The sequence below is a fragment of the Trachemys scripta genome, chromosome 1, assembly GCF_013100865.1.
Source record: "Trachemys scripta elegans isolate TJP31775 chromosome 1, CAS_Tse_1.0, whole genome shotgun sequence".
NCBI classification, from domain to species: Eukaryota; Metazoa; Chordata; order Testudines; family Emydidae; genus Trachemys; species Trachemys scripta.
Window position 1 is genome coordinate 99,624,017 of NC_048298.1, and position 20,630 is coordinate 99,644,646.

The window sequence follows — 20,630 nt, forward strand, 5'->3', positions numbered from 1 at the left end:
AGAAGAAAAACTAAATGGGGGAGAAATCATATCTGGGGGTATGTCTACACAAGGAGCTAGGAGTGATATTCCCCAGCTCCCATAGACATATGCTAATGCTCATTGAGCTAGAATGCTAAAAATAGCAGTGTAACCAGGATAGCGACAAGCAGCAACATGGGCTAGCTGTACCAAGTTTGTATCCACGGGGTTCAGGAGGGTTTGCACTTGGCATGGCTAGCCTGTGCCGCTGCTCCCTGTGCTACCTCATTTTCTGTGACAGGCATGGGATACAATAGCACAGGGAGACAAAGGAGGAGGTGTCATTTTTCAGACATAGGCAATTATCTGTCATACTGATCTCACTTGGGATCTCCTCAGCTGATAGGGACTTTGCAATTACACAAACAGCTTGAATCTGACAGTACAGTTTTGTAGAGCTAGACATCAGCACAATCAGCTGGGTTCCACTTCTCCTACAACTGGAAGTGGTTAGGAGCAGCATGAAGATATTGGGTCCGGGGACTGGAATGAATCATCTGAATGACCTTCCTTAAAAATCCAAAGGCAGATCACGTGCACAGTGGGTCAATCAAGAGGAGAAGCTAAGAGGTTGTGAAATACATTCAACAGCTCTGCACACATGACGTGATGGTGGGGTGAGGAGTCACGAAGGCTACCAAAAAGCTTACATGGATATACATATACCAATGTTTTTCCTGGGGAGCAATGATTGAGTATGAGTGAGACCATGAGGCTCACAGATTAGATTACCCAATCTGAACATCTGGCCCAATATTTTGACTTTAACGGAGCTACGCCAATTTGCACCAGCTGAGGATCTGGTCCATTATCTTCTGAGCTGGTTTAGATAGGGAACTTTTACTGCATCCGAAGAAGTGGGCTGTAGTCCACGAAAGCTTACGCTCTAATAAATTTGTTAGTCTCTAAGGTGCCACAAGTACTCCTGTTCTTCTTTTTGTGGTATAAAGTAGGATGTGAATTTAAACCTCTATAGTTAAATGCCTTGTGGCCTACTCAAAGAGCAACCTGCTGCAAAGATGTCAGCTCACAGTTCATTCCTCACTCCTCAAATCAGCCAAGCTAAGAGAATTGCAATAGCAATGTACATAGCCATGCAGGCACCAACCATCTGATCCAATGCCTAGAATGGTTTTGCCTTGTCTCAGGCCAAACTGCACCCAGCACGTAGGGGGAGGTCTGCCATAATGCAGAGGGGCAAGAAGAGAGGTAGTGAGCTGCAGAAATGGGGTAATCTTGAAGATGGTCTCAAACCCACAAAGAAAAAGGAGATGTTCTTTCCTCCTTCCTACTAACTAAAAGGTAGTAGAATAAAATTGATCCCAGGACTAATAAGGTAGAGGAAAAATTTAACCTATATATGACAAAACAATAAAGTGAAGTGTATAAAAACCTTGGGATGGCATTACAAAAACATGGATAAAAACCTGAGCACAGGAATAAAAATTAAAGAGGCCAAAACACAAAGTGAAAGCAGATGCTCAGAAAGCAATTTTTTTTCACTGTCAGAAACAGAAACATTAAGAACAACCCACACCATGGCAAGGCTGTTGATGCAAGAGCGTGTAACCTTTTGAGACCGATGGCACAAAAGGCAAAGTGTTACATGCACAAAAGGAAAGCTGCTCTCCTAAATACCGTGCACAGCAGTAGCGTCTAGCTTTTTCACCCTCAGAGTGCAACATGTCATTTTCCAAAGGTTAAGAGACCACAATCAATCCTTACGGGTGGATTCTCAGCACTGTTCTGTTCCCTTCATGGCACCCAGGTGGCACTAAGGGATAGGGTGACCAGATGTCCCGATTTTATAGGGACAGTCACAATATTTGGGGCTTTTTCTTATATAGGCTCCTATTACTCCCCACCCCCTGTTCCGATTTTTCACACTTGCTGTCTGGTCACCCTACTAAGGGAGCAGAGCCACCCACAGGCAAGCACTCCCACCCTCCACATGCTTGAAGTTGGCATAGCTAGTTCCTGTACTTTCCCTCACAAAGCCCCGACACAAGGTATGTGTCAGAGATGGGGAACGTCTAGAGCATGCACTAAACTGTACTGGGGCTGCAGTAGAGAATCAGGGGGAGCAGTAACTGGTTGTGGGTTCTCATAGGTTTATATAATCCAAGGCCAGAAGGGACCATTATGGTCATCTGACCTATCAGATTCTCCTCTTCCCCCACCCACCCCTCTCCTGGTTGGCTGTTTGTGGGGTGGGGTGGGGGCGGAAGTTGTCCTTTGCTGGATGTTTCCCTAGGCCAGGGGTGGGCAAACTTTTTGGCCTGAGGGCCTCATCAGGGTTCCGAAACTGTATGGAGGGCCGGCTAGGGAAGGCTGTGCCTTCCCAAACAGCCTGGCCCCCGCCCCCTATCCGACCCCTCCGACTTCCCACCCCGACTGCCCCCCTCAGAACCTCCGACCCATCCAACCCACCCTGCTCCTTGTCCCCTAACCGCCCCCCCCGGGACTCCCTGCCCCTAACCACGCCCCCGGGACCCCACCCCCTATCCAACCCCCCCTGCTCCCTGTCCCGACTGCCCCTTACCCCGCCCCCTTACCATGCCGCTCAGAGCACCAGGACTGGCAGCCGTGCCTCCTGGCCAGAGCCAGCCATGCCGCTGCGCAGTCTAGAGCACCGGGGCAGGCTGGCGGCTCTCGCAGCCGTGCTGCCCATCAGGAGCTCGTAGCCCCACTGCCCAGAGCACTGGTGGCACGCGAGCTGAGTCTGCAGGGGAGAGGGGACAGCAGGGAAGGGGCCGGGGGCTAGTCTCCCCAGCCGGGAGCTCAAGGGCCAGGCAGGACGGTCCCATGGGCCAGATGTGGCCTGCAGGCCGTAGTTCGCTCACCTCTGCCCTAGGCTCATAGTGCAACCTCCCTATCCTGTGATGTAGCAGGCAGCCAGTGGGGGAGCTGGTGAGCAGCTGGAGCAGGGATGGGACAACAGCAGCTCAAACCACAGCCAACTCCTATTAGAGCTGCTCTTGCAGCCACAGAGAAAAAGGGGGAAGCAGTAGGGGAGGCAGTGCCTCTGCCTCATCTCTGTAGTGAAGGGGATGATTCAAGTACTTCATTTGAAAACTGCTGCTGTGTACAGCTGAGGGAAACACATTTTCCATACATAACGAAAAACATCCTTTGGTAAGGATCGAGACCCGTGATATTCACTCTATGTACATTTATATAACTCATTACACACTGTATGTACCTACCTGGATTTATAATAAAGTTTCCATCAATGTCTCTAGGTGCAAGAGTATAAGAGTAATTAAAACATACAATGTCAGTAACACAAATCTACATAATGAAGTGCCCTACAACTCATACAGCACTTGCCTGCTAAAATCATCATCACCGCCATACACTGTAACCATCTAAAAACCCTCAGCACACTTCCTCCCCAAATGCTCGAAGAGAAAAGATGGGCTTACAGCTTGTTAAGAAGATTAACCAATTCAGTCTTTGGTGGATCACACTGCAGATTTGAGGGCCCCTTTTAGAAAATGCCCTCTTGGGAATCTCCCTGTCATTTAAACTAGGAAGTCTCCAGCTTGAACAGACCTGCTGCTTACAACTGCAGTGGTATGACCTAATGAGAAAAGGCAATTTTCTCAGGTAACCAGAACCCAAATCACCGAGGGTCTTATAAGTCAAAAGCATCATCTGAAATAGCACACAGGCAGCCAATGCAGACGATGGTGCACTGACCGGCGTTACAGGTGCTCTAGGCGTGACACTCCACTGAACAAGCAGTCTCAGCAGTCTAGCCTTGAGGCAATAAAGATCTGGAACCACATAGTCAAGAGAGTCTCTCACAAGGTGCAGATAGTAAGGAACGTGTTCCTGGCCACAGCTGCTACCTGAGCATCCAGGATCTAGCTACGTTCCTAAACTGCTAACCTCTGTTGCAAATGGCAGCCTCACTCCCTCAATCAAGGGCACTGGTACAATTCTCACCAACTCTCCTGGGTGCTTCCCCCAAACTACCAGCATTACACCTCAGTCATGATCCAGTCAGCCAGCCCCCCATCTTCTGCAAATACTAAATCACTGGTGCTGTAGCAAGAGTCAGGCCAGAGAAGATAGAAACGTAGAGATGGGCAGACACCACAGACCCCGAGCCCTGTTCTCCACTGCCTTGCACCTTGCATAGTCATTCACACCTGTGCAAAGTGAGTGCACAATGCTATCATTTGGATTTGGTAGCATTTTACACTCACTTTGAACTGGTGCAAAAGACTGCATCAGATCCAAGGCACTGAAAAATTGGGCCTTGTGTCAGTTTACTAGCTCTCCCAGAGGTCTTAAATACATATTGAATAAGAGGGAAGACAGGACAAAAAACCCATTGTACTCCTCTGATACAGAAGCCCCTTAGCAAAGGGTCCCCTGTCCTTTGCAAACAACTCTCATGTCAGGTCTGACAAACTCGTTATACCAAACACATGTCTGGCAGGATATTTAGCCAGAAGGGATAACATGTAAAGTATCGACAAAAAGCTCATATCTTATTAAGACTCAATCATTACGAGATGCATCTACAGGTAATATTTAAGGAAAAATGTAACTATATTGAAAGTATGCTTTAAGGTCTTAGAGTAAAAATTAGTCACCAGGGGTTCATGTCTCGGTGATGGCCCAGTTGTCTAGCCTTGCTCCATCCCTATACTATCAATGAAAAACCTTCAGAGACATCTGCAAACAATCGAAGCCACTTGGGAGGTAAAAAGGAACATTACAACAGACTGGGGATCACCCTGTCTTTGAACAAAACCAAGACTGTTTCAATATAACACAGAGGAGGGACAGGCACTCTGGATCATTTGCTAAGGAGATATCTTGTGGAGCGGGGGAGGAGTGTTTTCATGAACGTTTGAATCAAGGTTTCTGTAAACCAGCCAGCTCTGCAACAGACTGAACTTCGGGGGGAAAACCTACTTGATTAAATACGAAAGGTAACTATTAATATGTGTAGGACCTAGTTTGCATTTTATGATTTTGTTTTGTACTGTAACCGTTTCCATCACTCTATCTTGTTTCTAATTGAATCTCTAGTCTTCCTTAAATAAACCTTTTGTTTTATTACAAGTGCTGTTTGTTGTACGGGAGTGGTGGTTTAAGGTAGAACTGGGGTACACTGCTTCTTTAGGGGCATAGGAGCTGGGATTTCTGTGAGTAGCCAGTGTCAGGGGCTGGGTATCACAGAGCAACACTGCGAAGGGACTTGCAACTAGAGCGCACCTATTGCTAACCTGCAAGGCAAAGACAGGACTGGCCTAGCCCGGAGGAGAGAGCTTGGCTAACTGGCGGGTGGCTTTCGGGGGCTAACAGCCAGTTATCACGGGTAAGGTTTCCTCTCACTCGAGGCAGGAGGAAACAAGGTGATTCACATTTCTATAACCCAAGAACCACCACTACCCCACCATAGAGAGTGTTCATGGAATATGAGCAATTGCACAAAGTTGCTCTCTGAAAACCTCCCACAAAGAAAGGAAAGAAGCCATTCAAGAGCTCCTCCATCTCTCCCCACTGGGCCATGTCATGTCATGACCAAAAAAGACAGTTGATAAATTTAAAGGCTCAGCATATCGTCAACCTAAGTTTTATATAACACTCTAATCACTGTGGTATTTGAGCTCTTAAGAAAAGTAGCACGTTGTTTGCCATGGAGGAGAAGGATATCTGGGTTTTTGCAGGGGATAGCTTGCTGTGTGGAGATGAGTTTTGCATTTGCACCTGACAGCTATGAACAATTCATAAACGTTGTTTCAGGAATAGTTTGATTAAGCCATCAAAAGTAACAATGACTGAATGTAATTAAGTTTGATATCCTGAGTCTGTGTAGGGAATCATACCACAAGATAGCATTGTTCTGTGACATCAAACTTTTTAGGCTAGAATACTGTTGTTTAAAAATGGAAAGGCATAATGTTATGTTGATTTTTTTAATTGACTGATTTTAACGAATTCCAGTTTCTGATAAAGCTTCTTTATATAGTCATGGTCCTGAAAGTTTATATTGTTTTCAACATAGAAAAGATAAATTATTGATGTTTTTCTGTTGCTTGGATGATATTTGTAAGGATTTTTTTAACCATGCAAGAAATTGGCTAACAGACTACAAAGGGCACCAGTCGAGCTGTCTACACACAAAATATTGTCAAATGGCGGGAAAAGAGAAATATATTTTTCATCCTATCAACTTCTTTCCGTTGCACTAGGTGTTTACTTATACCTGTAGTAGTTACACATTTTTCAGATAGAAAAGCAATTGTTAAGTTGTCCCTTTGATGGCCCTGATTCAGCCAGATACTTAAAGCATCTGCCTCACTCAAAGCTTTTGAGTTGCCCCATTGACTTTAGTGGGACTACTCATGTGCTTCAGGTTAGGCACGTCTTCAAGGACTTTGCTGAATATGGCCCAAAGTTACAACTGTCTAAAGGGAAAAGTTAGATACTTGCAATCCACAGAAGTAGGTCTAGAACTGATTAAGAACACCCTAGGCTTGGTCTACACCTACAACTCAAGTCGACCTAGCTACATTGCTCAGGGTTGTGACAAATTTCACACCCTGTGCGATGTAGTTAGGTTGACCTAACCCACACCATAGGTGAAGCAAGGTCAACAGTAGAATTCTTCAGTCAACATGATTTACTGCCTCTTGAGTGGGTGGATTCACTATAGAGATGAAAGAACCCCTTCTGCCGCTGTAGTGTCTACACTGCAGTGCTGCCATAGAGCGTGTAGTGTACATACCTGTAGAGTTAAAGGATCTTATCGCAATGCAAGAAGAAGCAAAAAAGTGACAGAATGGTAAAAGATTTTATGCAGGCCAAAAAGCAAATAATCCTTTTTAAAATGTGGAAATCCAGCCTAAGGGAGGCTAAGAAAACAAACCTTAGCAGGGAAAATGTGAACCAGAGATTAAGAAGGCTGTATATCAAAAATAGAAAGCCCGATTTTTTTCCCCTCTCCATTCTTGCCAAGCCATGTCTTTCTCTAGATGAAATATGGTAAATGACTTGTTTAAAAAATAATAGGAGGCCCACAGGATAGCCAGGGAGTCCATTAAAACCACCGGCAGAAAAGGAGGGGGGGAAAAATCACACAAGATAAGGCTATTTCAGAAAACTGTGATTTGTTTGCATTGATCATCAGAAATAATGATGAAACACCTACTTTGGGATTACTCTTTCCAGGTGAGGAAGAATAAGGCATTGCCATAGAAACAGGTATAAAAACAATCTTGTAAAATTAAATGACAGTAAATACACTATTTCTGTGGGTAAACTAACTACATGATGATGCCTAAAACTGTTCACTGGGGGTGAAATCTTGGCTCTATTGAATGGGACCAACATTTTATTGTGGTACTCTGGGGAAGGGGAGGGAGGATAATTTCTGTGCACAGTTCCAGATCGACAGCCCTGAAAATGTATATCCCCTGTTTATCCACAGAATAGGTATAGCATAAGCAGTAGCCACACAAGCCTTCCTCACAATAAGTCACCAGCATACCTCATGCCTGATGCAGAGGGACCACGAGTTGGAATGAGAGTTCAGTGTCTTCAACAATTTGATCCTTGGTCTACCTACAAAAATGGCTAACAAAGCCAACTAGTGCCATTTGTAATGGCATGTTTGGTGTGGACAGCCACTAAGAAAGCATATTCATTCTGCTTAGACTGCTCAAAAGCTGTTAGCTGACTGTATAAATTACAATCATATGCAGCCTTAGCTACATTTCAGCTTACCGACTGACTCCATATTCTACTGCTAATTCTTTGAGCCATCCAGCCCCCTAAATGACAAGATATGAATAATGTCTTTTTTTAGACAGATCAGATGTCATGTATTTCTATAAATTCCTTAAGAACATCCAGCCTGTTGTTTTACTTCCAGGACATGTCATTAAAATTTGTATAAGTTACTAATTATAAAATAATTATGTTTTATAAGAAAATGTAGATCAGTTCACATCAAAGATATGACCCAGTTGCTTCAAGTATCAATGCAGATACCCCTAGCTTTGTTCCATACCCTGGGAACTCATTTTGTAGTACTGTGCTGGCACCAAAAGGCTTATGTCCTAGGCTCAGCAGAGTTTGCTGCAGGTGCTTTGCTGAAGATGGATAACTTGCTCATAATAAGTTTATAACAAACAACAAAACGGGATTATGAACAGCATTGTGTTGCACATCACATCATTGGTGCTAAAGCTCTTGATTATTTATACAGAGCCAGAAGTGTTCAGCAGGAGCCTAAAAAACAGCTAAAATGTGCTAAATAAAGAACAAAAGCCTTGCCCCAAAGAGCTCACAATGTCATGGCACACAAGGGTGTGAGCAAAGAAGGATGTGTAGTTGCTAGGGTTCACAAAGCAGGTAGGTGTTCAGGATTGTATTGACGGAGGAGAAGGAATTGGGGTTGGCCTACAATAATTGGGAGCAGTTCCATGCTCAAGGCATATCAAGAAAGAACACTGCAACCATGAATTACAGTGCATTCTGCTGCAAAAATGCTTTACAACCTTCATGGTAAGTCCTTCATTCTGACTGGATCCTTGTGCCCACATGGAGTTTACTGGAGGCTCAAGTCCTAGTAGGTGACTCATTCCAGTTGTATCTACCACCTGTCATTCTAATATTGTATTGTATTTTTCTGTACTTTTCCATGCTATGTTCTTCAGGACAGGAAATCTATTACTTATTTTGACCCAGCTCTCCTACTGTGCACCACCAATGTGCACCTATGGTGCCACATAAATAATGACGATGCAACCATGATGGCCAATCAAATGCACATGGCGTGCATGTGTAAAATAGGATTAAGTCATAGCTTCTAAAGACCTGGTAACATTCTACTAGACCGGAGGTTTTCAAACAGTGAGGTGCACCCTCCAAGGGAGGGGGCGAGGAGGAACATTCGGGGGTTAAGCGGCGATGCCAGGTGGCTCAGACCTCAGCCACCCATGATGGAACTCTGAAAGGGAGCGCCACCTCCACCCCGACTCACCTCTTTTTGTCTGGATTGGGGGGCGGGGGGGAGGTGCAACCAAAAATTGTAAAATCAAAGGGGGGGGCCTCAGCTAAAAAAGTTTGAAAACCACTGTACTAGACACATTTCTCATTCTGTATAATATTTTTCCCATACTTCTCTTCATCCACTAAGGCTCTTTGTTTCGTGCCACCTCTTTCCCACCAGAAGTCATATCTTTGAATTGAAATGGGACAATTGGATGCAAGAGAAATAAGTAATGGACTTAGAAACTGGGGGTTAATCTAAGGAATAAGCTACAGAACACAATAAATCCCACAGAAACCAAGATCCTATTTTGCTAGTAAGAAGAAGGGGAACAACATAAATCATGTTTTTTCTAAATAGAATTTTTGTCATTGTTTTTGCATGAAAAATCAGCACATTTATTATAAGCATCTTTGTAGGTGGTATTTCAAGATAAAACTGAATCATACACACATGGACAGCCACTTTATTTGGTGATTCTAGCTCTTCAAACTGAAGTGGGTAGCATGAATCCATTCATTTCAATGGAACTAGAACATTGCATCTCTCCTTGTGTACTGAATCCAAGAGTAGTTTGTTTTCCCTTTGGTGCCCATTCTGGAACCTCCCTGTATGAAAATAGAGGAGCTTCTACTAGGACCAGCCCACAACATTTTGGCACCTGAGGTGGGGAGCTCAAATGACGCCCCCATGCCCTCTCACTGGGGCCAAAACTTTGAAAGGTCTCAATTCTGCCTTCTTCCTGTTCTACTCCTCTCATGGTACTGCTCTGCTACCTACCCCAATAAAGGAGAACGAACAACTTAAAATGCCTTGTTCAAAAATTTTAAGTAACACTTAACTTCAAACACCTGAACAGCAAATGTAACTTTTTTTGTCTGCATAGTAATCACTGGCATTTTTATCTGTTTGAATAATCAAAGTGGTGCTTTCCGTGTCTTCTTGGTTGCAAAGATTTAAACTGCTTCCTGAAGGTCCACAGTCTGGGCCAGCTCATGCTCTAATGAGAAGGTTACAAGGCCAACCAGCCTCTCCTGTGTCATTGTGGAGCGTAGACGTGTTTTTATTAACTTCAGCTTGGAGAAGCTGCATTCTCCACTGGCAATTGTTACAGGAAGTGTTAGAAGTATGCGCAGAGCAACAAAAGCATTTGGAAAGAGGGTGGTCATCTTATTTGTGCACATATTATTCCAGAACAGCCTTTGGAGTTGATCCTGCTGAAATGTGTCTTGAAAGGGCTTTCAGTTCATCACCTAAATCACTCGCATCAATATCGCGCATGTCATCATGCGTCAACACTGTCTCTAGTGCCCTGCATTGCTGGTGTAGGTCTTCTTCAGGTATAGTGAGGAGTTTTGGAATATCATTCAACATCCCAAATATACTTCTGTGTTCCTTGAGCTGCATGAAACGTTCTTCAACAGACTATATTGCACAATCTAGCACCTGATTAAAGAATTCAACTTTGAACTGTTGTTTGGGGTCTCTCATAGGATTATCCTGTGCCTCGTAATCAAAATGTCTTCTTCTTCAGTGACTCTTGTATTCTTGACTGGGTGGGAAAATAGCTTCAGTGTGAAGTTCCTCTGCCAACTTCTGTGCACACTTCAGTATGTTTTGAAATCCCTCATCTGACCGGTAAGACTGTAAGTATGACTTTGCTTTCTCCAGTTGTTCCATTGCTCCACATATATCAAGGTCAACACCTTGGAGTCTCTGGCTTACAACATTTATTTCAAACAGTATGTCATGCCACAACCCTAAGCCACACAGAAATTTGAAGTTATGTGTTTCTGGTGATTCCTTTTCCCTCTGCCACTGTTCTCCCATGAACAGTTCCTGTCATAGCATTATCCTCCATAATGGCAACTATGGCATCATCTATCTTCCCAATTTGGTGTTTGATAGGCTTTATCGCCTCCACTCGACTTTCCCATTGTGTGGCACTCAGTGGTTTCAGTGTCAGAGAGGATGTTCCCAGATGTTGCTTCAAAATGTGCCATCAATGAGTTGATGCAGAGAAAAATACATAGATGCTTTGAATTACATTAAAAAATCCAGCAGCCTCACTAAAAGCTGATGCTGCATCACTGACCACCAAATTCAATGAATGAGAACTGCATGGGACAAAAAAGCTCGAGGATTTAACTCTCGGATCCGGTCTGCACTCCTCTATTCTTTCCTCTCATGTTGGCACCATTATCGTAGCCCTGACCTCTCATGTCAGCTATCACAATTCCCGTATCTTCCAACTTTTTAAGAAGGACATTTGTCATACCAGCTACTGTAGTATCATCAATGTCAATAAATTCTAGAAAATGCTCTCTGACAGTCACCATTGCAGGGACATTTTCACTAGGTTCTGTTGTTACAAAACGCACCATTAAAGTAATTTGTTCCGTATGGCTGATGTCAGGTGTGCAGTCTAGAATAACAGAGTAATATCTTGAAGTCTGGTGGCACCTTAAAGACAGATTTATTTGGGCATAAGCTTTCGTGGGTAAAAACCTCACTTCTTCAGATGCATAGAGTGAAAGTTACAGATGCAGACATTATATACTGACACATGGAGAGCAGGGCAATATCTTGCTGACTTCAGATCTGCCACAATCTTCTGTTTGACTTTTGTTGCCAGTAACTGTATGATCTCATTTTGAATTGTTTTTCCAAGGTAGTGGTGTGTGTACATTTCTTGAGTGGTGACTTTTCTTTGATGCTCCTGGAGTACAGCATCAAACTCAGCCATCCACTCCACAATTTTAAGGAAGTTTCCATTGTTTGGCACAAACAGGTGATCTGAAGTGCCACGCAGTGCTAGGTTTTGGGTAGCAAGCTCTCTCACAATGGCAATGAGCCTTTTCAGAACATTTTGTCAGTAAAGAGACTCTGATGCAATCTTCTCTTGATTCCAATCATCTATAGTGGCCTTTAACCTTAGTCTCATCTCAAGCTCTTTCCATCTCTGGAATGCTCTCTGGTGATTTGCTGCCTTCTCATGGCATGCCAGATTTCTAGCCAGATTTTTCCAGTCCTTTGTTCCTGTAGAACCCAATGTGGCTGGAACATTAAATTGGAAGAGTTTGCAACAAAAACAGTATGCAGAATTCTGGGTTTTTGAGTACATAAGCCATGGCCTCTCCACTTTGTCATCATTGGGGATTTCATGCCAATAATATGTTGGATGGAAACTTCTATTTTCATTGTCTTTGGGGAACATGAAGTTTTTCACTTGCTGTGGCCCATGCAGTACAAGGAAGTCACTCAGGCTACTACTCAAGTGGGTCCACAGTCCTGGATCATCTAGACTTAAGGAACTAAACTCAGCAGCAGCTGTTTCTTGCGCCTCCACCACACTCTTCTCTGATCTATACTTTTCTTCAGGAATGTGCATGGTTACATCCATTTGAGATGGAGATATGGATGCTGCAGTAGCTGCCAGGTCACCTGCACTCTGACTAACTGGAAGATCAGGCATCTCCTCACCACTCACATCCTCATTGGGGCCGGAAGGCTCACCATGAAAATTTGTGTCTATGTATCTCAGGAGAGCTCCTTCCTGCTTAGATAGAAAAGCTTCCTTTACTTTCTTTCTTTTTCTGAATGCTGCCCCAGAGGGGCGTTTTCCTCTTTCACTCATGACTGCTGTTCTGAGCCAGCTATAGTGGCTCTCAACACTCAATTGAAGGGGACAAATAAGCAGACTGGTAGCAGAGCCTGAGTGAGGGAAAATATCAGTGTCTTAAGGGCTTAACTGTCTCCTACTACTTCAGTTGACTGCCTGTTCTCCTCAAGTGGGTTCAGGGAAGCAGCAGGAAACAGGAAGCTCCCTGAGAAGCTGGTGTTAATCAGTCCAGCCTCCTGGGGGTGCTAGAGAGGTACATAAGAGGCTCCTCCTCCTCTCTCTCCCTGCAGCTCCTGCTGCTTTCTGTTATTCCCTCTCACCTTTTCTCCTGGCTACCTGTTATGTCTCCTGTGCCCAGATTCCTCCAGCACAGCACTCCACCATCTCTGTGCATCTAGAGCAGAGAGAATACATATGCACCAGCAGCAGACACAATTTTCTACACTCTGGGTCCTAGTGGTGCCCCCCCAGTCTGGCACCTGAGGCGGCCGCCTCAGTTCGCCTCATCGTAAGGCCAGCCCTGGGAATTTCACAACGCACATTCACCACTGGAGGTTATTTGCATTGTCTCTCTCTGTAAAGGAACAATGACATCACCTCTCCTTTGGTTCTGCACACAGGAGCAAATATATATATTTATATATATGTGGTATTGTGACCTAGAAAACATTGCTTGAAACAATTCCCTACGACTTGAAGCTGTTTGGAATGGAAGGGATATATTGTTTTGACTTGATTAAAGCTGAAAAGTTGATTTGACATCCTGTTGTCAAGGAAACCAATTCACACACGAAAGAAAACAGTTGTGATGGTATCATTCAGACTATTCAAGTGACCTTAGGAGGGGGGCAGGGGAGAATAAAGGCTTCCGTTCCAAAGATCTGTATTCAACACACTTCACCAGTGTGAAAATACAGATCATTGCTCTTCATGCTTATTGGGAAGCTGTTTTCAATCTGAAAAGAGAAAAATGCCAGATCTTCTCCAAGGCCATCAGGTCAAATGCCTTGATTCTGGTCATACATGCACAGCTGCCACATAATATTTGTTACCTGTATTCACAAGAACTGTAAGACTCAAATAGAAGAATCTGCAGGGATGAGGAAGGAGTTTCATGCATTGGGTAGATCATAATAATACATGATACACACTCACATATACACACACAAAGGCAGCCACCAGGGGCCCAAACATTTTCCTAGAACCACTAATTGAGCTTACATCAAGCCTGGTAATAGTGTCCCGCAAATTCCTTTTCCTGGGAGATTTCAAGAGTAGCATTTATTCTCTGCCAAACTCCTGGATCCCTGACAAATCAGGTTTCTCTCTAGGACACAGCCCAGAAACTTTCCTGCTATTGAACAACCTTCTCCTGGCCTTGTACAGTGTGACCAAGAACCCCTTAATGACAACTGGCAAGGGAGTCTCAGGAATGTCCTGATTCTGGAATGTGCATTCCGATTCACCAAAGAATCATACAATCACAGGTTTAGAAGGGACCACAAGGGTCATCTAGTCTAACCCCCTGCCAAGATGCAGGATTTGTTGTGTCTAAACCATCCAAGACAGATGGGTATCCAGCCTCCTTTTGAAAACTTCCAGTGAAGGAGCTTCCACAACATTCCTAGGAGGTCTATTCCACTGTCCTACTGTTCTTACAGTTAGGAAGTTCTTCCTGAGAGTTATCCCACATTCTATATTTATGCATTTCATTTTTCTTCCCTAAGTGTTGCACCTTACATTTGTCTTTGTTGAATGTCATGTGAAATCTTAAGTGACAGCCAGGCCACACTGGTCCTTAATATTGTTGTCAAATGTATGTACAGATACTATGTAAAAAGTTATTTATATATATATATACACACACACACACACACACACAGAAAATATGTTCTTAGATGGAGAAACAGGTCTTCTGTCACACAAGAGGTGTTTGTTCACCTGTCTTTCTGTTGGAATGTTAAGTAAACATTGTAAGCTAACCTAATGGATACCATTTACATTTGAAGTTATCAAAGAGATGTGACGTCAACAAGACAGCTGCACACAGGAAAAACAAACCACGGATGGTTATACTGACTCTGGCTACAGAGAATGAATTTTGAGGCTATAAGCAGAAGGCAAAGAAAACACTGCCTTATTCTACATCCACGAAGTAAATTGACAGTGCATTTACATTCATGAAAACAGGATCTTAGCCAACCTTGGTTGAAATGCTGCAGAGGACTATGGAGGTAAGATAAACTTCTTTAGTCAGGAGATTAACCTGTTAGTTAAATGTAGTATCTAGAAAGTGTTTTATGGTTTTGTTTGATATGTAACCATTTGTTTCCAATATGCTCACTCATTATCACTTGACTCTTGAATCTTTGTTAATAAACTTATTCTGGTTTGCACTATAAATGTATCTCAGTGCTGTGATACTAAGCAAGGTGCTGATCCTGATTTCAGTCATTGAAGCTGGTGTGTACATTCTTCCTTTGGGGACAGCAGACCAGGTATTTCTGTGAGTATTCAGTGGATAAGGGTATGAACACTACAGGGGAATGCTTCGAAGGGACTCAGGGATTGGGGTGTATTTATTGTTAACCTGCAAGGCAAAGTAAGGGAAGGCATAGCCCAGAAAAGAGTGCTTAGGTGGCTAATTGGCTGGTGGTGTCAGGGAGCTGATACCCAGTTAAGCACAAGCAAGACTCCTTCATGCTGGAGATGGGGTGGAGGTGGTAACAAGGTGACACTCAGTCCTGGATATCCTGAGAACCATCACAGATAGGAAAGAAACCTCTGTGCTGCTAGTGCTAGATGTCTCTGCAGCCTTCAGCACCGTTAGTCAGACAGAGCTGAAGACACACATACAAGACTTTGCAGGATTAAACAGGGCAGCAGTGTGCTGGATCCACTCATTCCTATCAGCCAGACCCCAGAGAGACAGGATATATACCTACGTATCATCTTATGTGCAGTCTAACAAGGCTTAGTGCTTTCTCTCATCCTCCAACAGCTACAAGAGACCACTCAGGGAGAGTGTGATTCATGTGCCACCAGTTCATTTTTTTACTGACACTGTTCTGCCATCACCACTGCCTGAAGGAACGGGTAAGCCGATGAGTGAAAAGCAGAGAGCTCTAGATCAACATATTAAAAACAGATGTGATACTAATAAGAATAGGGAAAACATACTGAGGAACTAATGCCAGTGCTCTATCATCACCATTGTTTAACGGCATAAGACTACAGATCTTTGGAATAATATGAAGCCTCAGAATCATGCTCAGTCCATTACCATCACAAACAAATGCAAATTGCCACAGTGGTAATGAACATCTTTTTCTATTTCTGGCTGGCCAGGACACTATATCATTTCCTCTCAGACGAGGATCTAGCCACTGACAGCCATGATATCATTCCTCTTGGTTTTATCTCTGCAAGACACTTTCCCTAGGGGTGAATGTGACTGCTACAAAAAGGATGCAATTGGTACAGCAAATACCTCAGACAACAAAGGCAACCACTGCTCTGCAAATTGCATTCTCCTCCCATCCAATTCAGAACTTGAGTTTTAAGTCCTGGCCTAGTCTACCAAGCCCTATGGACTATCTTATATTGGTAGGGGAAGTAGAAGTGGGTGACAATCTGGGCAGCAGTGACCATGAGATGGTTGAGTTCAGGATCCTCACAAAAGGAAGAAAGGAGAGTAGCAAAATACAGACCCTGGACTTCAGAAAAGCAGACTTTGACTCCATTATGGAACTGATGAGCAGGATCCCCTGGGAGGCTAATATAAGGAGGCAAGGAGTCCAGGAGACCTGGCTGTATTTTAAAGAAGCCTTATTGAGGGCACAGAAACAAACCATCCCGATGTGCAGAAAGAATAGCAAATATGGCAGGTGACCAGCTTGGCTTAACAGTGAAATCTTTGGTGAGCTTAAACACAAAAAGGAAGCGTACAAGAAGTGGAAACTTCGACAGATGACTAGGGAGGAGTATAAAAATATTGCTCGAGCATGCAGGGGTATAATCAGGAAGGCCAAAACACAAGTGGAGTTGCAGCTAGCAAGGGATGTGAAGGGTAACAAGAAGGGCTTCTACAGGTATGTTAGCAACAAGAAAAAGGTCAGGGAAAGTGTGGGACCCTTAATGAATGGGGGAGGCAACCTAGTCACAGATGATGTGGAAAAAGCCGAAGTACTCAATGCTTTTTTGGCCTCGGTCTTCACAGAAAAGGTCAGCTCCCACACTGCTATCATGGGAAACATAGTATGGGGAGGAGGTGAGCAGCCCTCAGTGGTGAAAGAATAGGTTAAGGACTCTTTAGAAGAGCGGGACATGCACAAGTCCATGGGTCCAGATCTAATGCATCCAAGGGTGCTGAGAGAATTGGCTGATGTGATTACAGAGCCATTGGCCATTATCTTTGAAAACTCATGGTGATTGGGGGAGGTCCCAGACTATTGGAAAAAGGCAAATATGGTGCCCATCTTTAAAAGAGGGAAGAAGGAGAACCTTGGGAACTACAGACCATCCCTGGAAAAATCATGGAGCAGGTTCTCAAGGAAACCATTTTGAAGCACTTGGAGGAGAGGAAAATGATCAGGAACAGTCAACATGGATTCACCAAGGGCAAGTCATGCCTGACCCACCTGATTGTCTTCTATGATGAGATAACTGGCTTGGTGGATATGAGGAAAGCAGTGGACGTGATATATCTTGACTTTAGCAAAGCTTTTGATACGGTCTCCCACAGTATTCTTGCCAGCAAGTTAAAAAGTATGGATTGGATGAATGGACTATAAGGTGGATAGAAAGCTTGCTAGACTGTCGTGATCAACGGCTCGATGTCTAGTTGGCAGCCGGTATCAAGCAGAGTGCCCCAGGGGTCAGTCTTGGGGCCGGTTTTGTTCAACATCTTTATTAATGATCTGGACGATGGGATGGATTGCACCCTCAGCAACTTCACAGATTACACTAAGCTGGGGGGAAGAGTTAGATATGCAGGAGGGTAGGGATAGGTCCAGGGTGACCTAGACAAATTAGAGAATTGGGCCAAAAGAAATGCGATGAGGTTCAACAAGGATAAGTGCAGAGTCGTGCACTTAGGACGGAAGAATCCCATGCACTGCTACATCCTGGGGACCGACTGGCTAAGCAGCAGTTCTGCAGAAGAGGACCTGGGGATTACAGTGGACAAGAAGCTGGATATGAGTCAACAGTGTGCCTTTGTGGCCAAGAAGGCTAATGGCATATTGGACTGCATTACTAGGAGCACTGCCAGCAGCTTGAGGGAAGTGCTTATTCCCCTCTATTCAGCACTGGTGAGGCCACATCTGGACTATTGTATCCAGTTTTAGGCCCCCACTATAGAAAAAATGTGGACAAATTGGAGAGAGTCCAGCGAAGGGCAATGGAAATGATCAGGGGGCTGGGGCACATGACTTATGAGGAGAAGCTGAGGGAACTGGGCTTATTTAGTCTACAGAAGAGAAGAGTAAGGGGGAATTTGATAGCAGCCTTCAACTACCTGAAGGGGGGTTCCAAAGAGGATGGAGCTAGGCTGTTCTCAGTGGTGGCAGATGACAGAACAAGGAGCAATGGTCTCAAGTTGCAGTGGGGGAGGTCTAGGTTGGATATTAGGAAACACTATTTCACTAGGAGGGTGGTGAAGCACTGGAATGGGTTACCTAGGGAGGTGGTGGAATCTCCAGCCTTAGAGGTTTTTAAGGCCCAGCTTGACAAAGCCCTGGCTGGAATGATTTAGTTGGTGTTGGTCCTGCTTTGAGCAGGGGATTGTACTAGACCTCCTGAGGTCTCTTCCAACTCTAATATTCTATGGTTCTATGATCTTGCAGACCACCTCATCCTCTGCTATCTGCAGACATAGTTGTGGGATGACACAGTTGCAAAGACCCTGGTTTAGATTGTCAGAAATAGGGAGTGGAGTATTTTTTTGGCAGTGAGCCTTCCATTAGGTCTGAACCTCAACTTGCCTGTCTTCAGATTAATTATAAAACACTCCTTTTTGATAAAGCCTTTCTGTAGGAATAACATCCAAAACATATTTATAATATACACACATACACACACACATACACATTCTGAACTTCTGTGGAACAGGGAAGAAAAAAACCTTTCAGGACTATTTATGCTTTCTTTGTTTGCAGTGTTGTTATAGTCACATTGGTTCCGGGATATGAGGGAGACAAGGTGGGTGAGGTAATATCTTTTATTGGACAAATATCTGCTGGTGAGAGAGACAAGATTTCAATCTCCACAGAGTTCTTCATCAGGTCTGGGAAAGGTAATCAGAGCATCACAGCTACATACAAGGTGGAACAGATTGTTAAGCATAAGAAGTTAAAACATGTTGCAAGAAACCATTCATAATGAAGTGGGCAGTTGAGACTTCGGCAGTCATAGGACAAAAGGGAATTAGTGAGTTACAGATTGTTGTAATGAGACACAAAACCAGTGTCTCTATCGAGTCCATGCTTTCTTTGTAATTATTGGTCAGTATTTATATATCAAAGTAATAAGCACATTGGAAATACCAAGGATAGAGAGAACCTGGAAGTCATTATTTCCACTTAGGATAGAAACGAATGGAAGGCAAAGTGCAGTTCTAGCACTATAATAACAATGCAAAACTTGTGCTACCAACGTGGGAGTCAAAGACAAGTGAAATTATTGACTTTAGGGAAGTCCCAGTGTACTGTTCCTGAGGTGTAGTCCCTCCTCAGCACTAGTGAGGGGTTAACTACTGCTGGAGGACAGGGGAAAGAGGTGTGCAATTTTTACTTTTTACTTCATGATATTTTAAAAATGTATAGTTTTGTAAAGATATGGAGTGAGAGATTTTAACTCAAATTCACAGTATTTTGCAAACGTGATTTTTTTCTTAAATTACATTAAATTTTGGTGGACATTTCCTTGTCTCACGGTGAAAACTCAAAATCACATAGGTGACGGGCACGTAAACCGAAGCAACTTTACGGGCACTTCCTCCCCTCATCAGTTCAATGTTCACATGAGAGAAGAGATATATTTTCCTTTGTGCCGCTGCTACCAACACCCGTATTTTACCAGGTTGGTAGCTTTGTAAAGGCCTGAGAAAGACTGAGTTCTAGGCAGAATTGTCTGTATGTTTAATGTTAGGACTTGTTTATATGGAGACACTCAAGAAAGGGAAGGTGAATCAACTAAAGGTGTGAAGTCGATGCACATCAGTGTATTAACCTCCATCTGGATGCTTTTATTCAGGAACAAAGTGGCATTAGTTCACTGTCACTGAGTCCTGGTTTACACTGGGGGGAGGGGAGGGGAATTGATCTAAGTTACGCAACTTCAGCTACGTGAGTAACGTAGCTGAAGTCGACGTACTTAGACCTACTCACAGCGGTGGAGGACAGAAGTCGATGGGAGAGGGCTCGGGGGTCAATTTATCGCGTGTAGACTAGACGCAATAAATCGATCCCCGCTGGATCAATCGCTGCCTGCCGATCCAGTGGGTAGTGTAGACATACCCTAAGTTGCAAACCAACAAGGAAACAGACAGAGTAAAGGAAGAGTATTGCTGGCTTACCCACAAACAGGTCCATACTCCGTGATCAGTTTTGTATGGTTTTCCCAAAAGCCCTGAGTAAAGAGAAGGAGAGTTACCACATTATTATCATCAACTCTATATGGCATTACCAGGACATTTGAGATCCTAGAATGCAGGGTTACCAACACTCATGATATCTGGTGTTTTTCTTAAATCCCAGCTCCTGGAGTAATGTTACTATATGAGAAACTCAGCTCTCATTTAAGAAAAAACACCACCACCACAACTTTCTGGTTCTCCAGGTTGCAGAAAGACACTTGAAAACGTGAGCTCTACAAGCTCCAAATGCAAATACAAGACCAAAGAAAATTTTTAAAAAAAATTTTAAGCCAATCTTACGATTTTGGGGCCTAACTCATAACCTTTGTATG

The 20,630-nt window shown here is 43.8% G+C and overlaps 1 protein-coding gene across 3 annotated transcripts in view; it reads right to left on the bottom strand.

Annotated features, from left to right (window-relative positions):
• Positions 1-20,630, bottom strand: part of TBXAS1 (thromboxane A synthase 1) — a 327,489-nt gene that overhangs the window by 186,288 nt on the left and 120,571 nt on the right. For all 3 annotated transcript variants that reach the window (XM_034778962.1, XM_034778970.1, XM_034778954.1), the window contains one exon: positions 20,239-20,291. In XM_034778962.1, coding sequence (XP_034634853.1) covers positions 20,239-20,291 — 53 coding nt within the window. The remainder of the gene's footprint in view (positions 1-20,238; positions 20,292-20,630) is intronic.